Source organism: Cervus elaphus, chromosome 5, assembly GCF_910594005.1.
Source record: "Cervus elaphus chromosome 5, mCerEla1.1, whole genome shotgun sequence".
In the NCBI taxonomy this organism is placed as follows: Eukaryota; Metazoa; Chordata; class Mammalia; order Artiodactyla; family Cervidae; genus Cervus; species Cervus elaphus.
In genome coordinates this window covers 118,155,447-118,175,405 of record NC_057819.1, presented here as the reverse complement: position 1 = coordinate 118,175,405, position 19,959 = coordinate 118,155,447, and the positions used below count along the sequence as shown (strand labels likewise).

General features: G+C 52.0%; 1 protein-coding gene across 15 annotated transcripts in view; it reads right to left on the bottom strand.

Annotated features, from left to right (window-relative positions):
- The window catches only part of MAPT (microtubule associated protein tau), a 119,292-nt gene that overhangs the window by 18,738 nt on the left and 80,595 nt on the right, over window positions 1-19,959 (bottom strand). For 4 of the 15 annotated variants that reach the window (XM_043904931.1, XM_043904934.1, XM_043904933.1 and 1 more), the window contains 3 exons: window positions 13,864-13,919; window positions 9,469-9,601; window positions 5,549-5,814 (listed from right to left, as the gene is read on the bottom strand). In XM_043904931.1, coding sequence (XP_043760866.1) covers window positions 5,549-5,814; window positions 9,469-9,601; window positions 13,864-13,919 — 455 coding nt within the window. Of the gene's footprint in view, window positions 1-5,548; window positions 5,815-7,948; window positions 8,003-9,468; window positions 9,602-10,624; window positions 10,823-13,863; window positions 13,920-16,748; window positions 17,847-19,959 lie in introns of all 15 variants that reach the window. The other 11 variants (XM_043904923.1, XM_043904922.1, XM_043904920.1 and 8 more) reach the window with 6 other exon arrangements.

The window sequence follows — 19,959 nt, the reverse complement described above, 5'->3', positions numbered from 1 at the left end:
CTGCTTAATTAGTTCCGTGTCTCTCTCTCTCCTGCCTGGGTCTTGGAGTAGGAACTCAGCACAGGGCCTGGCGCTCAGAGGTGCCCCAGAAATGCTGGATGAATGAATAAAAGAAAGAAGGAAGGAATCAGTTTTTTATGCTATTGTATGCTCCATTTTCTAAATTTATTTCTGTCTTCTCTTTGTGTATTATTTCTTTGCTTGTATTCTTTTCCCCTACCAATAAGAACATAGTTTACATGCTGCAGTCAATTTTTTAAAAAATTAAAGCATTTAAAATGATGAATTCCTTTTAAGTATAATTTTGGGGCATTGCCACATAATTTATGGCATTTGTAACCAAGACACTTGGAAAAGGCATTTTCATTTCTAAACTGAATGAGCAGTGACAAAGGAAAATTTGATTTTTGAGCATTTGTGGTCATGTTAACAATATGCATACAATGAAGTTTATGTTTTACACTGAAGTTAGAAACGAGAAGCAATTTCTGCTTCTCTGTATTTATAGATACTTTTCTTTATGGACTAAATAGATTATTGACACATCTGAACTCTTAACAACAGATAAACCCTTTTTCCCCTCCAGTTTGATTCCTTGTGTTTGTTAATTTTTCCTTTTCAATTATATGAACTATGTTCTTTTATTGTTTTTATTTTACTAATAAAAAAGTAGATGGTTTACTAATATCTACTGTGACACTTCCAGTCACAACTGTATTTCTATCCAGTTTTTTCTTTTTTTTTAAATTCTTTTTGATTACACTGCATGGCATTTGAGATCTTAGTTCCCAGAACAGTGGAAGCACAAAGTCTTAACACTGGACCACTAGGGAAGTCCCTCCTTTTTTTTTTTTTTCCCTAATTAGAAATGGTTTCACTGTAAAAAATTTAGGAAGAAAGGTAAAAATAGAGAAAAAGAATCAGTCACAATTTCTCTGAACCACTATTAGCATTTTGTCATATTTGTCTTCTATACATGGCTTTTATACAGGTGGCAGATATAACCTACAAAATTTATACAATTTTACTTTTAACTTATTTGTAGTTTTTATAATTGTAAAAATTATTTTCAAAGACAATTATTAATGACTGCAAATATTTTATAGTATGGCATCACTATTTTTCTAATTTAGACTTTTGAGTTGTTTTGTTTTGCAATCATTAATAAAGCACAATCTGCATTCTTGTGCATGAAGCTTTTTCTGAATTTAAAGCCTTCTTTCTTTCCTTGATTGAGTATACAGCATTTACTGTACATCAAGTGTGAAGCTAGAGGGACACAAAGATCTCAAGGTGACCTTCAATCTAGTCCAGAGGAAGGAGACATGAAATCCTTCAACAGATCATTGATTTAGCAGAATTAAACTATGAAAACTATGAAAAAATAAATGGAAAAAAATAAACTATGAAAACTATGAATAATCCTGTATTATATTCAAAAGGACTGCAAGGATTCACATGCTCATCAGGACAGAAGGATGTTAATTTCGTATCGCTTACACCTGCAGTGGGTCCTTTTTGTTTTTGTTTTTTTAGGTGCTTTAAATGCTGGTTCTTTGTGTCTGAACTTCCCTCTCCACGATCCCCCTAAGAACAGGACTGGGACAAAGTCTTGGGGAGGGGGTGCAGGACCTAGGGCCTGACCTGGCCTGGGTCTGAGTCGTCTGAGGAGCCAGGTGCTTGGAATCTGAAAATAGTGGCAGGGGCAGGAGCAGAAGAGGAAAAAAAAGAAAACCAGTCCCAGATCCAGGGCTCATGGGAGGCTCTAGCAGTCAGGGTTGAGACCAGAGGTCAGTAGATAAGAATGCAGGGACACGGGGTTTCAGCCTGGACTGCTGAACCCCTGGGAGCCCCTGGGGACCCCTCAAGACTCTCAAGGTTCAGGGTAAGGCTCTGGCATTAGGATTTTTTAAAAACAAGTTCTGTTTTCTTTTTAAATTAATTAATTTTATTTTAGGTTGCACTGGGTCTTTGTTGCTGCGCATGAGCTTCCTCTAGTTGCAGTGAGTGGGGGGCTACTCTTCCTCGTGGTGCTCAGGCTCCGGGCACACGGGCTCAGTTGCTCCCTAGCATGTGGGATCTTCCCAAACCAGGGATCAGAACCCATGTCCCCTGCATTGGCAGGTAGACTCTTATCCACTGCACCACCAGGGAAGTCCAGGCATTAGGGTTTTTAAAAGAACCCTTCCCCCTCCCAACCCCAGCTGATTCTCCCTTGCAGTCACAGGGGAACTGCTACTCCTTCCTGCCCCTCCCACTTCTGGTGGATCCAGCTGGTTAGGTTAAAGTGGCCAAGTGATTATTTGTATTTTCCTTTAAAAGTAATTTTGTTTCGGACTCTTCATGTTCACTGTAGCCAATCATGAAGTCAGAGAAGAGTATGAAGCAGAAAACAGATGTTTTACATGTTTTTCCCAAAAAAGTTAGACTGATGTGCAGTTTTCAGTCTCTGCAGGTTTATAACCTTGTCCTGCTCCTCCAGCGTGTCACCTCCCGAGGAAGTTGGGTTATTCTGCAGACTCTTGAAGTGTTGTCCCTTTTACTGTATATGCTGGGCCGAATGAGAGGCCACGGGGACCCAGAGATCTCACAGGGACCTCCAGTCATTTTTTTCTTTTTAATTTTGGCCTCGGTCTTTGCTGTGGCACGCAGGCCTCTCCTGTTGCCACACGTGGGCTTCCTGTGTTACAGGGCACTGGCTCTCGGGTGCACTGGCTCAGTAGTTGAGGCACGCAGGCTTAGCTGCCCCGAAACATGTGGGATCTAAGTCCCCCGACCAAGGATCCCCTGCATTGGAAAGTGAAGTTGCTCAGTCGTGTCCAACTCTTTGCAAGTCCGTAGTCTATAGCCTGCCAGGCTCCTCCGTCCATGCAATTTTCCAGGTAAGGATACTGGAGTGGGTTGCCATTTCCTTCTCCAGGGGAGCTTCCCGACGCAGGGATCGAACCTGGGTCTCCCACACTGCAGGCAGACTCTTTACCATCTGAGCCACCAGGAAAGCCCTTGGAAGGTGGATTCTTAACCACTGGACCATCAGCGAAGTCCCCATTGGAGTCACTTCAAGAGGCCTTCTGCATGGATCCCAGGGACCTTTTCTTCCCTTTTGTTTTCTTTTTTTAAAAATTTTATCTATTTTTTGTTTTTCCCAGAGATTAATGTGTTGATCTCTGTTGTTATGGCTCAGATTTTCTTTGTTTCACAGTTTTCTAAGTTTTGCATGGAATTTACGAGGACGCTGTTACTCCCCTCTCGGCCACTTCCCCACATCTCCTTCCCCAGTAAATCCCAAGAAAAGTCACCTTTCTGCTTTAACCGTCAAGTCTGTAGCTGTGGACACGCATCTGCGCCCACGTGTACAGCCACAACCTGGGGGCAGCCTCACCCTTTCCATCCTAAGCATCGAGTCACTGGCCCTCGGGCCACTGGACTCCTCTCCCCAACTGGTTGGGCCTGGGCAGCTCAGATGCGAGGGGTGGGTTCCTCCCTGCTCAGCCCTGTCACTGCTGCTCTCAGCAGGGTTTCGAGAACGGGGCCAAATGGTGCCCGAACCCTCCAAGCCGACCTCAGGTGAACACGGGGCTGACGGGGTGCAGCCTGGGCTGGGGGGAGCCGGTGTGTGCGGAGCCCCGCGGGCTGGGAGACGCGGCCCGTCAGTTTTTCCTCTCACCGTGAGCGTGCTGCTCACAGCCCCACAGTCTTCTCGGGGGTGCAGAACGGGCCGTGTCGGGTTTTGTTTTTCAGTTTTCAAAACAGGGGCGAACACTCTGTGCCATGAAAACCGGGCAGACGTGGGACAGCCACAGCGCTGGGGGAGGGGTGCAAACGCCAGTGGGAAACATCCCATCACCTTGGAAACCCTCTCCTTGGGGGTCCCTCTGGCCCAGAAGCCTCACCAGGGGTCAGCTTCAAGCCAGTTGCGCCAGAGCCCCCTCCATAAGGAGACAGGCAATGCGTCTTTAAGTGGCAGAGCAAACACTGCAGGGAGGTCAACACTGCTCAGGCCCAGCCCCGTGGCCCAAAGACCCCAAGGGGCACCCAGACCTCCCTGCTGGGCAGGACCCTTTGGGCCCCAAGGACGGGAAAGGCCAGCAGGAGGCCCTGAAGCTCCACGGGGAGCAAAGGGCAGGGTTTCAGGCAAAGGCCACTAACATGGACCAAAGGCCTCTGAGACCCCTCCCTCCATGGTGACCTAGGCCCCAGTCAAGAGCGATTTTAATAAAACCGAGTGCAGAGGCTGGGCTGGGGGGCGCTCTGGAAGGGACACATTGGCCCTTGCCCACCAGGAGGCGCTCTGCTCCTGAAACAGTCCAGCCCAGAAGGCTCAACACAAGACGTGGGGGGGTGTCCTTGTCCTCTGCTCCCCACCGCACCCTCTTCTCCCTGCTCCATCTCCCTCCCTGGTGCTGGGGGGCAGGGGGCGCTGTCATGGTCTGAATTGTGTTCCCCAAATCCACAGGCTGCAGTCCTAACTCCCAGTACCTCCCAACAGGACTGTGTTTGGAATAGGGTCTCTAAAGAGGTCATTAAGTTAAAATGAGCTCACTGGGGTGGGCCCTAAGCCAATAGGTCTGGTGTCCTTATAGGAGGCAGGACTGGGACATAGTGAGACCCAGAGAGGGACCAGTGAGGACACGAAGGGAAAGCAGTACCTGCAGGCACATGAGACAGGCCTCAGGAAACCAGCACCTTGACCTTGGACTTCTGGGCTCTATGAGGAATTACATCTCTGTTGTATAAGCCACCCAGTCCATGTTAGTTTTTTTTTTTTTTTTTTCCTTGGTGGCACCCTAAGTTCCCCAACCAGGGATCAAACCCGTGCCCCGTGCAGCAGAAATGTGGAGTCTTAACCACTGGACCACCAGGCAAGTCCCCAGTTGGTGGCATTTTGTATGTCAACCCTAGGAAACTCACACAATGCAGGAGGGGGTCAAAGAGAGGAGGAGGGGTCCAGGCTGTGCCCACATCCCTCCACCTAGGCTCTTGGAAGCTCATTTTCTCCACCTTTGGGAGACCCAGAGACGACGTGAGCACCCACTTGTCCCTGGAAGAATCAGTTGTTCAAAATAGTATCAGGAATTCCCCCAGAATTGGGACCTAAACACATGTTCAACCAATGCCAGAGACACCCACCTGTACACTGGTTGTCTCATGATCTCAACCACAAGGAAGCTGGGGAACCCCCTGCAGGCACCCACTTTGAGAACTCCCAGGTCATGGGGCTACCACGCTGTCACCTCTGATGGATCCCATCAGCAGGGGCTGAGGTGACCGAGGGAAGAACCGGTGCTGTCTCTCCCCTGAGCTGGCACTCAGCCTGCTGGTGACCCCGGCACAGAACTGAACCCTAACCCACCGTCTTTCCTTCAAGAGGTCGGGGAGGGGCCTGTGCTATGGGGCGGGGGCGGGACCCAGGCGGGTGGTGGGAGCAGAGGGGCTCCCTCGCCTCCGCCCAGGTGTACATTCCCCCCTGACCCCGCCCGGCCCCGCCACGCCCGATCCGGGCGCCCCGGGCGGACACCCGCAAGGCCAGTCTCGCACACGCCCTTACCTTGCCGCCGCCTGGCTGGTGCTTCAGGTTTTCCGTGGAGCCGATTTTGGACTTGACGTTCTTCAGGTCTGGCATGGGCCCCGGGGCGGCCTGCAGGCGGCTCTTGGCTGCAGACGGCGACTTGGGGGGAGTGCGGACCACCGCCACCTTCTTGGGCTCCCGGGTGGGCGGGGTCGGCAGAGAAGGGGTGCGGGAGCGGCTGCCCGGAGTGCCTGGGGAGCCGGGACTGCTGTAGCCGCTGCGGTCCCCGGATTTCCCAGATTCACCTGGAAAAGAAGGCGGGCGTGAGGCCAGGGCCCGGGGGGGCGGGAGTCAGAAAACGGGTCTCTGTCCTGCGGTCCATTCCCAGAGTCAGGGCTGGACCAGGCCGGTAGGAACAAGGTTGGAAGTTCAGTCAATCTGGCGGGATGCTGCCCTGGCCTCCATTTCTAGAGAAATGTCCCCTCTTCCCAGCCTCATTGCTTTGGGACAAAAATATCCTGCTTCCCAGGGAAGCAACAGAGTGGTCGCCAAGGACCACTCAGGACTGCTTCCCAGAGGGGAGCAACTCTGCCCAGTGGCCCTGGGGTCGGGAGCGGCTCCAGCCAGCTGAGTGATCTCAAACAAGTCACTTTCCTTCTCTGAGCTCAGGGGAAACAAATATAATGCCGACTGACTGAGGCTGGGCAGGGATACGTGGCCTTTGCCCTGAATAAGGGTAATGCGATGGTGGGCCAGGGTCTCATCCGGATCCACTGGACTCCTTATTTTTTAAATTTTAGTCGGAGGGTAACTGCTTAACAGTGTTGTGCTGGTTTCTGCTGTAGGGCAGCGTGAATTAGCTATAAGCGTGGGAAAACACAAAATACTATATCCCCGCCCCACATCCCTCCGCTCCAGGTCATCTCAAAGCACTGAGCAGAGCTCCCTCGGCTAGAGCAGCTTCCCACTAGCTATCTCTTTTACACATGGTTCCACCGGACTCTGACCACAGGTGGAATTTTGAGCTGTTCATCAAGTTCAAGGCCCCTTCCCCGCTAGACCCCTTTCCAACCTCCCGACTCCTCTCTGGTACCTGGGTTCCAGAATGGTATGCCTGCATCGTGTCCACCAGTCCCTGGCTTTCCAAACAAGCCAAGCCGCTTCACAGCTTCCTGCCCTCCCCCAAGAACGCCCTCCGCGAAAAGGCGCTGCCCAGCAAATAGCAATGAGCCTTTCCGGACACGGGGCACAGGCCGCGCCCTCCAGGAAGGCTGCGGGCGCCGCCCCTCTCCCAGCTGACCAGCCCTGGTCTCCTAACACGTGTCTCTTCCTGCACTCTTCAACCCCCCATCACACTTCCCGGTTGGCTATTCTTGTCTGCCTCTTGGATTCGTGTTTCACCAAATGTGGCCCAGGCACTCCTGCGTCCGGATCTCCAGAGCAGCCACGGTGGCGGTGGGGGTGGGGGGGGGGTGGGGACCTGTAAGATACAGATTCCGGGGCCCCATCTAGGCCGGATAGGATAGAATCTCCAGGGGCAGGGCCTGCAAAACTGGTGCTTCCCTTGCTCCTAGGGATTCTAAAGCAGACTCCTGATTCTTGATTCTTGAGCAGGATTCTTGAGTCTGAGAGCCACTGGGCTGGACGCTGTGCCCAAGTGGCGGCCTCGCTCCCCTCCATTTCTGAGGGCGGCCGATGCCCCCCACCACCCAGGAAGCATGTGTACCAAACGGGGACCTGCTGGGCCCCAAGCAGGAGAAAGGGCAGCTCTCTGTGGGAAGCAGTGTCTTCTCTTGTCAAAGAGAGGATGAGCAGGAGGTTCTTGGCTGAATCTCTATGTCTCTTGGAAATTCCTCAAGGAGTCAAGCTCTGCAGCAACAGGACGAGTGAAGCCTCCAGGCTCAGCGCCCCCCGCCCTCTGCCCCCTGGCACACAGGTTGCCTGGTAGACCTGGTGGTGGCTTCCCACCCTTTCTGCGCCACTGAACTACAGAGCGACCTCAGGCAAGTCCCTCGACCTCCCTCCCTAAGCCTGGGTGCTCATCTGGAGAAACGGGGCCAGCGGCCGGAGCCCACAGAACAGGGCTTGCCAGTGCGGCCTCCCCCTAACCTGGTTGGGGCCGGTCCCGGTCCTGACTCCAGCACCCGCATCAGCTCGAGGCACCTGCTCCCCTGGCCCCACCCAGAGCCCCCGGCTGATGCCAAGAACACGCAGGATTAGGATTAGGATTGCCCATTGGACAGATACATCTGCACAAACCACGTGAGAAGAGGAGCAGGAATTCTGCCTGTTCCAACTTCAGGCCCAATGTGGGAAGCCTACGTTTCAAAAGCAGGTCCTCCCGGCTCTAACCCCCTCCCCCGCCAAACCCCCGGCCAACCAACAAGCTGCACGTGCAGAAGGCATGACCCCAGCTGGGCGAGGCAGGCTCAGAATTACCTCTCTCAGATTTTGCCCCTGCAGGGGGTGGTTTTTTCTGCACTTGCATGGTCGCTTAAAAAGAAAAATCCACAGAAAGCCTCATTATCATCAAGCTTGAAAAGGCCTCAATGAGAGTTTTTGTTTTTTGTGCAGCAGGTGGGGGGGTGGTGAATGGGGTTAGGGAGCAGGGGCACTGGCTAGCAGGAAACAAGGTCGACTTGGGGGAGGTCTGTCTACTCGAGAGCAGTTAAGATCCAGAGAGAAACACAGGTTCTTGCTTCCAGTTATGACTCCAGTTGCATGAATCAACTGGCATAATGTCAAGTGAAGAAAAGCAGGATCAAAATCATATATGAAATCCAGTCAGGAGTCTGTGAATTCCCCTTGTATCATATGTACTCTATACATGAGGAAAAACCCAGGCTTCCCTGGAGGTCCAGTGGTGAAGAATCCTCCTGGCCAATGCAGGGGACACGGGTTTGACCCCTGGTCCAGAAAGATCCCACATGCTGCTGAGCAAATAAGCCCGTGGTCTGCAACAAGAGAAGCCACTGCAAGGAGAAGCCCATACACCACAACTAGAGAGTAGCCCCCACTTGCTGCAAGTAGAGAAAGTCTGAGCGCAGCAATGAAGACCCAATGCAGCAAAAATATAAATAAATAATAATTAAAAAAAAAATAAACCTTATGGGAGAAAGTCAACCAACAGGCCTTAGTGAGCGGGTATCCATGCAGGCCCCGCCCTACGGCAACCTCGCTAAACACCACAGCCAAGACATGCGGGAGAGCAGGACTCTGGGCAGCCACCCCTGGGGCCAAGGAGCAGCAGAGGCCCTGTGTTGCCCACCCAGGCCTCACACACAGCCCGTATAAGATCCACAGGCCCCCTGAGTGCTGCCCTGGATCAGACACCCCGAGTCATGTACAGTCTAAACCCAGGTGCCCGGGACAGTCATCAGGGCAGTGGGAAGGGTGGACTCAGCCTGGCTATCCCCACTGGAAGCAAAATGGCTCAACTGAAGCCTTGGCTGGTACTGAGAACCCAGTGGGTTTAACTCACAGGAGTCAAGGAGATGGGCCCAGCCTGTGAGTGTTCAGCTAAGACCCTTAGGTTCTGTCAGAAGGCCCCTAACATCCCAGCAAGTTAGCAGGGGCTGCCCCCTGTGTGAGGTCACCCATAGTGTCCCACCCCTCACTGGGGGCTGAAAAACACCTCCCGGGGGGGGGGTGCGTCGTGGGGTTTGAGAAACTCAGAGAAGCCCCTTCTCCATCGTTATTAGTCTCATGGCTGTATTTTCCTCATGCTTAAAAGGCTGGTTAGACTTAGTCATGCAAACTCTCAGAGCCTCGATTTCTTCATGGTAAAAAGTGGGGACTCAATATCTAGCTCAGAAAATTAAAAGAATTAGAAATGAACATTTGATGCTTACTGAACCACAGTCATCAGTTGGCTACCAGAGGTTAACCGCCAGGGCCTCCATGGCAAGCTCTCCCCATCCCCACCCCTCCACTAGGATTCCAGAGAAAGCCCTTCTCACCAGTGCCTGGCGAGGTCTTCGGGGTGGGAGTGGTTTTTGCTGGAATTCGGGTGGCGTTGGCCTGGCCTTTCTGGCCCGGAGGGGCCGCTCCCCGGGGTGTGGCGATCTTCGTTCCAGGCTTACCATCTGCCCCCTGTAAACCAATGCACAGCAGAGTGTTTTTTTTTTTTTTACAACTGGGAAAGGTTTCTGCCACCCGGCATCAATGCCAGCTCCCCTCTGCCAGCTTGACTCAAAAGGAGGCTAACATTGGGGTGATGCTCTGCCAGCCAAATACAAGTGTCCTTTACCATGACAAAGATACACAAATCCACAGCCCCTCCTAAACTCCTGAGTACCATTTCCTCCTGGACGAACTGTTTACATGAGTTATCTGCACATGTGGAGCCAATGTATTTCATAAAAAGTCAACAGAGCTCATAGCAATGATCGCGGTCAGCATCCACCAGTGTCGGCAGGCAGGACGTCTGAAGACTTCCTACACCGTTCTCTGACTCTCTTAGGGGGGTTTATCTTCCTGGTGGTGGTTGGTTTCAGAGGCACATGGAGACACAGTTTGTTGAACCTGACCGAGAGTGCTAAGAGAGCTAGTCCTATCCTTCCATCCTCTCTCAAGCAGGTCTCGGGGTTCAGTAACGCTTCAGGTGTGCTAAGAGCTCTTGGCGGGTGAACACCAGCATCAATTAGCAGACGGGCCAAAGGGGGAGCACAGGTGCATGGGCATGGTCAGCTGACTGGGGGCAGTGACCTTGACACATAACACGAACTCAAAAAAGAAACTGACGTGAACCGGTGACCACGAGATGGTTCAGGAGGGAGTGAGCTACTGGGACAGGTGTGGGTGCAAGGGATGCTGTCCAACCCAAACGAGGGCAACCCGGGAGCATCCCTGAGTTACTGAAGCCGGGAATAGACCAAGGAAACCCACAGTGATGTTCAAACCAGGGTCCCCTCCCGTGCTTTAGGGGATGAAGGGGAGTTGAAAAGGATGGTACTATGCCTCCTTTCCCCTGTTTTAACCAGAGAATTTTAACTGTTCTACATGGTGCTTCTAGGTGAGAGCTTATCTAAAGAAAGGTCTTTGCGACTAGAAAAGCATACTTTTGAAAACTACAGCAGAGCAGCCTGATTCTTGCCAAAGGTGGGTTCCTCTTACCTTGACTTTCATCTCCTTTGCTCCAGAACTGCCAGTTCGGGGTGTGACAGAAGAGACGTGTTTAGGAGAGGAAGATGGCTCTGGGCACACGGCAGGGCTGGAGGGTTTGATCAAAGGGTCTGAGCTACCAGGAGTGGGGCGTTTGGGGCTAAGGCAAGGCCTATTTTTCAGGGTTTTAGCGGAAGAAGGTGTGGATGGCTTAAACATAAACATAAATAAAATCAAAATAAAAGTCAGCACATGGGAGAAAGGTACAAACTGAAAAAAAGGACAGTAACTATAAACAAATAAGGCAGGTAATGGTTTAAAGGCATGACCTCCAAACCATGTGGATCATTTGCCCTTAACAGTCCTTATCAGGAAGACCAGAAAGTGACCATGAACTTGCAGTCATTCATCAGCTGATGCATATACTACGGCTAGCATACGATGTACATTATAAAACTTACATATGGCAGAGCTGGAGAAAGTGATAGACGTGTTGTATGTTCTTTCTCCAGCTCACTGGATCTACTTCAGCTCCACCCTTTGGAGACCACTGGTTAAAAGGTGGCTCGCACCCAGAGAGTCAATGGAGATAGCCAAAAGTATATGATTCTTAGGATGTTTCTCAAGAAAACATCTCCAGTGTGTCATGGGTCAGAAGTGCCCCTGGTTCTGCTCAATTCCAGGTGGGGGAATCATGCTGACCCCCAACCCCTCTCCCTCTTCCACTACACTGATAGAATCGTCCTTGCCAACATCAGGACTGTATCTGATTAGGCAGGTCTTGAAGATTCCGTCTGACACCACTTAGAACACACACACACACTTACTTTCTGATTAAAGTCTCAAAACCAAACTGTCTGTTAATTACTCCCCCCACCCAATATTTTTAAAATCAAGTTTTCTTGGCGTGTAGTTGCTTTGCAGTATTGTTAGTTTCTACAGTACAGCACAGTGAGTCAGGCATATGTATACATATCTCCCCTCTTCTTTGGATTTCCTTCCCATTTAGGCCACCACAGAGCGCTGAGCAGAGATCCCCGAGCCACACAATGACATTGTTAGTTGGTCAGTCGTGTCCGACGCTTTGTGATCCTGTGGACTATAGCCCGCCAGGCTCCTGTGTCCATGGAATTCTCCAGGCAAGAATACTGGAGTGGGTTGCCATTTCCTTCTCCAAGGGATCTTCTTGAGCCAGGGATTGAAACTGGACCTCCTGCATTGCAGGCAAATTCTTTACCATCTGAGCCACCAGGGAAGCTATACAGTAGGGTTCTCAGTTAATTTATACATAGTAGCAATAGTGTATATATGTCTATCCCAATCTCCCAATGTCTGGTAAATCTTACCTAGGCCAGTGGTTACTCTTGAGTACCATCTACCCAATGAAGTAGCCTGGGTGTTGCAGGCGACCAGTGGGAAGGTGTCTGTGAGGTGGACGACCTCACGGAGACGACAGTGTGTGAAGGAGGGTGGACAGCATCTGTGGTTTGTCTGGACCACCTCTGGGGACCTTGGACTGGGATGCATGGCCCTGGTGGAGGAGGCTGGTCTGGGAGCGGGAAGGGCCACGCCTTCAGGAATAAAACCAAGAGGCCAAGTCCAAAGGTGTTCCAAAGAGGGAGTCAGAGCTACAGAAGAGAGTCCTGACCAGAGACTTCTTCTTTACTGAGATTCACCACTTAAGGTGACTGAGGCTGTCTCTGCAGCCAGCCTTGGGAAGGAGTGCAAGAGGGATGGAGCAGGGGTGTGAGGGTGGCGATGCAGACTGAGGCCCTGGGGCTGCTAGCAAGAAAAGCTGAGGGTGGGCACCGGCAAGCCCTCCTTCCCCAGCTTCACAAGGTCCCCCTCCGCTGGTACTGCTCCCTACCTGGCCAAGCGGTCTAGGTTCGTGACAGATCTGACCTCTTGCTGCGAGGCTGTGAGCCACTCCAGGGCAGGGACAGCTTATGAATGGATGAATGAACAGAGGACAGGATTCCCCTGAATGGGCATCCCGATTGGCAGCCAGTTACTGCAACTCCCTCCCACCCCAAGTCCCTGCAGTAAGTACCCTCAGCTGCCCACCGGGGTCCTGTGATGGCGAACCCCAACTTCCTCCAGGGCACGCACTTTGGGCAGCCACCCTCAACACACAAGACCAAACCCTAGGGTTTGATGCTGTGTCTGGGAACTCCATCAGTCCTTCAGGACTGATGAACACCCAGGCGTTTCAGGCAGCATAGATAGGGGGCTTCTTGCACGCCTAAAAGAAAAACAGGTCTCCATCTGGAGCCCCAGTGAGGTTTTCCTGGAAAAACACTCCTGTGCAGCTATGGGAGCTTTCTCCAAGACACCCCGTCATGGAGGAGAGTGCACTAGAGCTGACGGGGAGCGTGAGAAGGACCGCGCGGTCCTGGGTGCAGTTTGGGTGGTGAGCAGGCTGCTCGGTTCTCTGGTCCTTGCTGGGGGAAGATCTTAAGACTGGCTGGCAGGATTTCAGGACAGCCTCTAGGGCACCACAGCCCACATGTTCACTCAGCATGTAGGGTGTGTATCAGGCTTCCCTCCTCTGGCCTGCCTCAGCCCTACTCAGAGCTTGGCAGCAAACGAGCTGATTTGCTCAGAACTCCCAAACACGTGATTTGGCTCCTCCTCTCCCTCCAGGCCCTCTCTACCTCCACCGATCCAACTCCTCGGAATGTCTCTTCTCACCCCTATTCACCAACCCCCCTTCATCTCTCCTTCTCGGCCTGCCTCACAGGTCCTCTCCTCTAGGGCTTTTCCAGAACCCTCCACTTTAGGTTGGATATCCCATTTTTTGCTCAACACTCCCTCAGCCCCCTAAGTAAATGTTATTTTCTAGATAGATCTTAAATATATCTCTCTGTGTGTATACAGATATATCTTTGCTGTGCCTAGACCTGTAGTGGGAAGCATAAAATTCAAAATTCACTGGAGAAAATTCAAACATACCTTCATTTACTATGAACGTCTTAATGCAAACAATGCTGGTACAATTATAATGTGGAGCATTCATTCATTCATTCATTCATTCATTAACCTGCTGACTGCCCTTCCCTGGCAGAAGTACCCAAGGATAAATGCTGGCATTTTAAACATTTGCATGAAAACACAAAGCACGTTGAATGACAGCTGTAGCTCGGGGACCAACGATTTCCATGTGTCATATACAGAGATCAATTCAGATACAAAGCATGGCTTCTTGATGAACTTGATGGCAGCAGAGCGGTGCCATGGCTTTCTCAGCTTACCTTGGTTTTTTTGTCATCAGGTCCAGTCCCATCTTTGCCTTTACTGACCATGCGAGCTGATAAAATACAAAATGAGAATGCATGTTACACCCATTAGCATAGCTCATGAGAGCCCAATGGAGGGAAAGTGGTCTCTCAGAAACTGCAATATGTCTTGTTCAGTTGGGCCAGTGGAAACCCGGCTGATTTCTTTCCCCTTGAATCTGTTAGGTGTCTTGTTGTTAGTATCAACACAGCACACTGGGGTCGTTGCTTGCAACACCCTGACAAGAGGGGGCAGCAGGCTGGCTGAGGGCGGGGACATGCAGAGGCGACGCAGAGGAAACTGTTATGGGCACACGTTGGTACAGGGGTGGTCAGGGAAGGTAGACGGTGCAGGACCACCTCTCACAGGCTCTTCTGGGGTCAGCCTCCCCCAACTGGGGCCAACCCCACTCCAAGGAGGGGCATTTGGAAGCCCCAGGGCCATGGACAGGGCAGGTCAGCCAGGCTCTGGCCCCTGCAGGACCCCTTGCTCATATTGTCACCCAAGGGCCAGGGGGAGTGGGCTGCTTTCCCAGAATCTGCCCCTCACTCATGGGGGCTTGGGTGACCAGTCCTAGCTGGCTCTCTGACAAGTCCAACCCACCCCTGACCCAACCCCGGAGGGCCTTCTCACCACTTACAGACTCTCCCAAGGGGGGACTAATGCTTGTCCTTTCCCCAAATTAGCAACAAACTAGCTGCCATCAAATATCCTATAGATCGGCAGTCCCCAAACTCTTTATTTCTTGGAAGATGATTTTTCCATGGACTGGGGGTGGGGAGGGGATGGTTTTAGGATGATTCAAGTACATTACATTTATTGTGCACTTTAAATCTAATGCCACCACTGATCTGACAGGAGGAATTGATCTGTAGCCTAGAGGCTGGAGACCCCTGCCATAGGTAATCTCTGGATTTTAGGACCAAACCATTGACAGATTTTGTGTTTGGAAAGCCACACCCCTTGGTGAAACCAATCTGCTTGTCTACCAGCGTAAACTTCTAACTCACTCTTTCCTGCTATTGGCATTCATTATTGAAAACTGATCATAGGTTTTCATTTGTGGCTTCAATATTTCCTCTGCCCCGAGGACAGTGGAAGCATCTCACTGGTTTCTGGAGACCAGATTTCTAGAGTGACCAGCACTGATGATCTAGCCCAGAGATTTTCAAACTTTGTTATGCAGCAGAACCAGTGGGAGAGATTCTTGAAATACAAAATCCCGGGTTCACTCTGAGAAAGTAGCCTAAGGTGGGGCCCAGGAACTTGCATTTTAATAAGAGCCTCGGGTGGACCTGATTCACATCCTTTGCCCTGATGACCATCATCATCTATGTCACAACAAAAGCATCTGCTAGATCTGCATTTCCCAAATTGGGGAAATGGTTACTATGTATCCTTCTCAGAGGGTCAGAATGTACATTAGAATATTAAAGGCTCTGACAAGTTCCCTAGCAGCAAACTCCATTTAACTTTGTTTCACCTTTTTTCCCCCCAAAAACTAACTAGGAACTCTTTTTTACCCTGGACACATCTATCAACATGCAGTGGATCAGCATTCAATATAAAACAACATTTCAGGAAACATTGTTGTCATCTGTCAAGTCACAGTTACGTGTCCCATATTAGTTTGGAGTTTAGGATATTTTAAAGTAGGATTCTTTTTCGGTCTTAAATTTTAAAATACAGGTTCCTTCATCTATAACATTTCAAAGTTTTCGTGACAACATTTAACAGACGTCTGCAATGAACAGTTTAAGTAGCATCAATTTCTGGGCCCCGAAAATGATTCTAAAATGCTACAGGACCTAAACATATGAATACAGCTGATATGTGGCCATGAGGCCTCCTCTGGGGTATAAACTGTCCTCCCCCCCAACAGGACAGAGACCGCCACCCTTGGGAACCTCCCCACCCATCTCTTCAGCTCCTGAAAGGTTGCTGTGGTCACACTTCCCAGGGCTTGATACGGGCACGGGGCTGAGATCCCTCCCTGCGATCCCATCAGGGGGTCTGCCCCAGCTCTACCAAGGGAAAAAGAAGGGGTTCCTTCACATGAGAAGATTTTGTTTCTGCTCACTGTCTCTTCTGCCACAAGGCAGACAGAATAGGGTGGAGTGGTTGTTGGGCCAAAGGCTCAGCATGGGCTCTGGGTCACCTCCAAATGCTTGTGTGTGTGTGTGTGTGTGTGGTCTGTTACATGTGAGGTGCTGTCCACTGACATAGTCGCAGAGGACAGACATGTGTCCTCTGAGTCTCTGGGCCAGGAGGGCACACCCCAGGACCTCCTGGAAGGCACTTGCGGGGTAGATGGAAGTGCTTTTCAAAGCAGACCTACTTGGGTTCCAAACCTGGCTCCATCACCTACTATTCAATGACTTTCAGCAAGATACTTTACCGCTTGGAGCCTCAGTTTTCTCATCTGCAAATCGGGGCTAATTATGCCCAATTGTCGGGAGGGTCCTAGACAACCAATTCGAGACACATGATGAGCCCTCCGAAATGGGAGCAGCTGCTATGCCCTTTGTGGAGTACAGCCCACCAGCCTCCACTGGACTGAAGAGCCTTGCAGATAAATCAAGGGGCCAGAGGAGTGAACGGGGCAGAAAGCACTGGGCGGGGGTGTTGGTGACATGCACGACGGCCGGCAAGCGTGAAGAGGAGCATGGGCTACCAGCGCCTGAGGGACAGGAGGTGGCCGGGAGGGTGAGCAAAGGCCCAGGTGGCTGGTTGGTGGCTGTCCCCGGGGGCCTCAGAAGCGGCAGGAGCCAAGGAGGAGCTGGAAGCTGAGTGGCAGTGCCTGCAGCCTGGGTGGCACACGAGGTCGCCAGGCGGGAGCGGAGGAGCTCAAGACACAGACCTTTGAGTTGAGGCACCCGGCTGACGGGCTTCCCTGGCAGACCAGCTGCAGGCTGCTTTCCAGAAGGTTCTGGAAGATCAGTCTTTTTTGTGTCCTCTCCCTCAGAGGGGCTCCGAGGCTCTTGCTCCTCTCCAGGGGCCCCGGGAAGTGCAGTCCCTTCCAAATCCACCTCCGAGGGGGGTCCCTGCTCCTTCTGCAGGTTGGCTGTGATTTCCACGTGGAATGTGAACTCGGGGGACCCGCCGTGCCCTTCTCCCGGGGGGCCCTCGCTGGGCCCGTCGGGCTCTGGGACCCGGGTCTCTGCAGATGCTTTAGAGAGGAAATCGACAGGAAGCGGGATGGCACCCCCGGCTGGGGACCCTGGGGTTCCAGGGGCTTCTCCAGAAACTGCCTGCAGGGCTTGCCCGCCTCGGGTCAGGGAGACCTGGGAGGGTGGGGAGTCCTGGGGTGAGGACTCATCAATGTCCCGGTCTTCATCCACCTCCTCACCCCTCTGCCTCTCTTTGCCCTGTGCCCCCTTCAGAGGCGGCCCCTCCTGGGGCAGGCCTCCCCAAAGCTGGCACTCTGGCAGCTCGGAGCTGTGGCGGCTGCCCTCTGCAACCTCAGGTTCTGTCCCCGAAGGCTGGCGTGAGGCCTCTCTGGGGCCTGCGAGCAGGGTGGGGGCCCCGAGCATGTCAGATGCGTGCTGGTGGGTCAGACCTGAGGTCCCCGGCTCCACAGCCTCACCTCCATGGTGGCCCGGCTCCCCGAGGAAGCTTGCCTGGACAACCTCGGCACTCCCAGGCCCTGTCTGCTGATGTCCAGGGGAGGGGGGCTTCGGAAAGGCCAGGTCCTCCTCAGCCCGCTGCCCTGGTTTTGGTCCCCACTCCCAGTGGGGCTCCTGAGGGCCTCCTGGTGGAGGAGGCGCTTGGCAGACGGGGTGATGCTGGGAAGGGCGAGAGGTCGCCAGGACGGGAGCTTCGGGCTCTTTCTTCCCCAGAGGCAGCTCGGAGACCCCAGAAGCTTCTTGGCCGTGTGCAAGCTGGACCTGAGAGCTAAGCCCATGGGCCAGAGGCCTCTCAGACGCTTCCCTCTGCTGACCTGGAACTCTCCTGTCCTCTGGGTTTGAAGAGGCAGCAGCGGCAAAAGGTTAGCAAGAGCAAGTTAAGAGTTTTAAGAGAGGGACGTATGTTTGAAAGAAAAAAAGGACGTTTAAACAGCATCTCAAGCCCACCTAACAAAGGATAAGAAGCCCATGCTCTGAGCTCACCCATCTTGCTTTTCTTTGCTCAGAATGAAATGGCTCTTGGTCAATCTGCCAATAATGAGCTGGGTGACCGTGGGTAAGCACCTCCTGTCTTTGAGCCTCAGTTTTTTTATCTGTAAAAGGGGAGCTTAGACCAAGACCCCGTCTAGTGCTAGTGTTAGTCCTCTGCCTGTGTTGGGTCTGGTTGGGCTCCGAGCATCCTGCCATATCCCGGGCTGCCTTAGGCTAACTCCACCAGCTGCAGAAACTTGTCCTCCTCTCCAAGGACTGTGAGCCTCCTGAAGACTCTGGCCTCAAGCTGGGACCTGGCTGGGGTGCAGGGAGGGTCTCCTTTCCTCTCCTTGTCTCTCTGGCCCCCCTTTTGGCTCAATAAAACCAGCAAGTACCTATAAACCCTGATAGATTTGGAAAACCCCAAATGCATCATAATCAGGGCTCAGCCTTTACTAACTGACCTGCCAGGAGACCTCTACAAACAGAAACACGGCTCAGGTCTGTCCAGATTGTGGATTGTGAACAGCCTTCCGCACGAGGTGAGGTGACCACCGCGGCAGTTAAGGTGGTCTGCACGGCACAGACGTGGCCAGCCCTGCGGAGCCAGCCCTTCACCCCGTCACAGCACCTCCCGTGTGCCAGCCCAGTGGATGGAGGGCACACTTCCCTTTTCTTCTGCTTCATTCATGCTGCATTCACGTGAAGTGTTAGTCGCTCAATCATGTCTGACTTTTTGTGACCCCATGGACTGTAGCCTACCAGGCTCCTCTGTCCATGGAATTCTCCAGACAAGAATACTGGAATGGGTAGCCATTTCCTTCTCCAAGGGATCTTCTTCACCCAGGGATCAAACCTGGGTCTCCTGCATTGCAGGCATATTCTTAACCATCTGAGCCACCAGGGAAGTCCCACATTCACGTGAGTCCCTCCTTAAAATATCTGTGTATTGAGGACAGGAGATTTTTTTTCTGTTGGTTCTCCTAATATCCTGTATTTTTTTCTAACTCCCAACTCTTCAAACATCCTACCTAGTTCCAGGACAACTTTGCAGCTCTCCTCTAAGGATTGAGGGTCTTGGAAGAGAGAGAGGCTGGATGAGGGGAGGGGCGGGAGGTGAGAGAACACAGGGGTCCACACACATGGCTAACACATGATGGTCCCTCTGGTCCCAACTCTAGTCGGAGTCTGTGGAGCTGCCCGGCAGCCCCTTATCAAGAGGCCAGCTCTCTCACCTCCCACCCCTGTGCCGGGGCCTGGAGCTCATGGTCTCAGTTATCTTGTGTTCCTAGCACAGCCCCAGAGCCTGCCATGTGGCCAGATTGACACAGGGTGTCATCAGGGAAATGAGCTGATTTCTGCCTTCCTCGGGGTCTGCAGGAGACTCTCTGGGGCCCTTGGTGAGTCTTGGGGATGAACAGACCAAATGACGGAGATGCAAGAAACCAGCTGGCAGGAGGCAACCTGAGCAAATGCCTCCTCACCCCAACGTCTTCCCAACCCACCACTCAACAGACCGGAAGTGGCAGCAGCTGCTGGTCCCTACACCTCTCATCAGGCCAGGTCTCCAGCACTTTCTGGAAAAATCTTTCCTCCCAGAGCTCCCTAGAAATTGCTTGTGATGTGGATGTTACTGTTACACCGCAAGGCTTTAAAAGACCCTCACTGAAAAAGAGGCCAGGGCCCCAAACCTGCATATTAAACATACCCTGAAAAGTTATCAATATAGGATAGTACAGCATGTGTGTGTGTGTGTGTGTGTGTGTGTGTGTGTGTGTGAGGAACATGCCATCATGCTGTTATTCTCCTGGAGGAAGGAGCTGGGCTGGGAGAACATCCTATTCAGCTCCCAGAAGACTGAAAAGTGCTCAGTAGCTACTGAGTTGGCCAAAAAGTTCGTTTAGATTCTTTCACACTATCTTATGAATATCGTGAAAAATTTCCAGTATTTTTCAAGCCAATACTAAAGGTAGT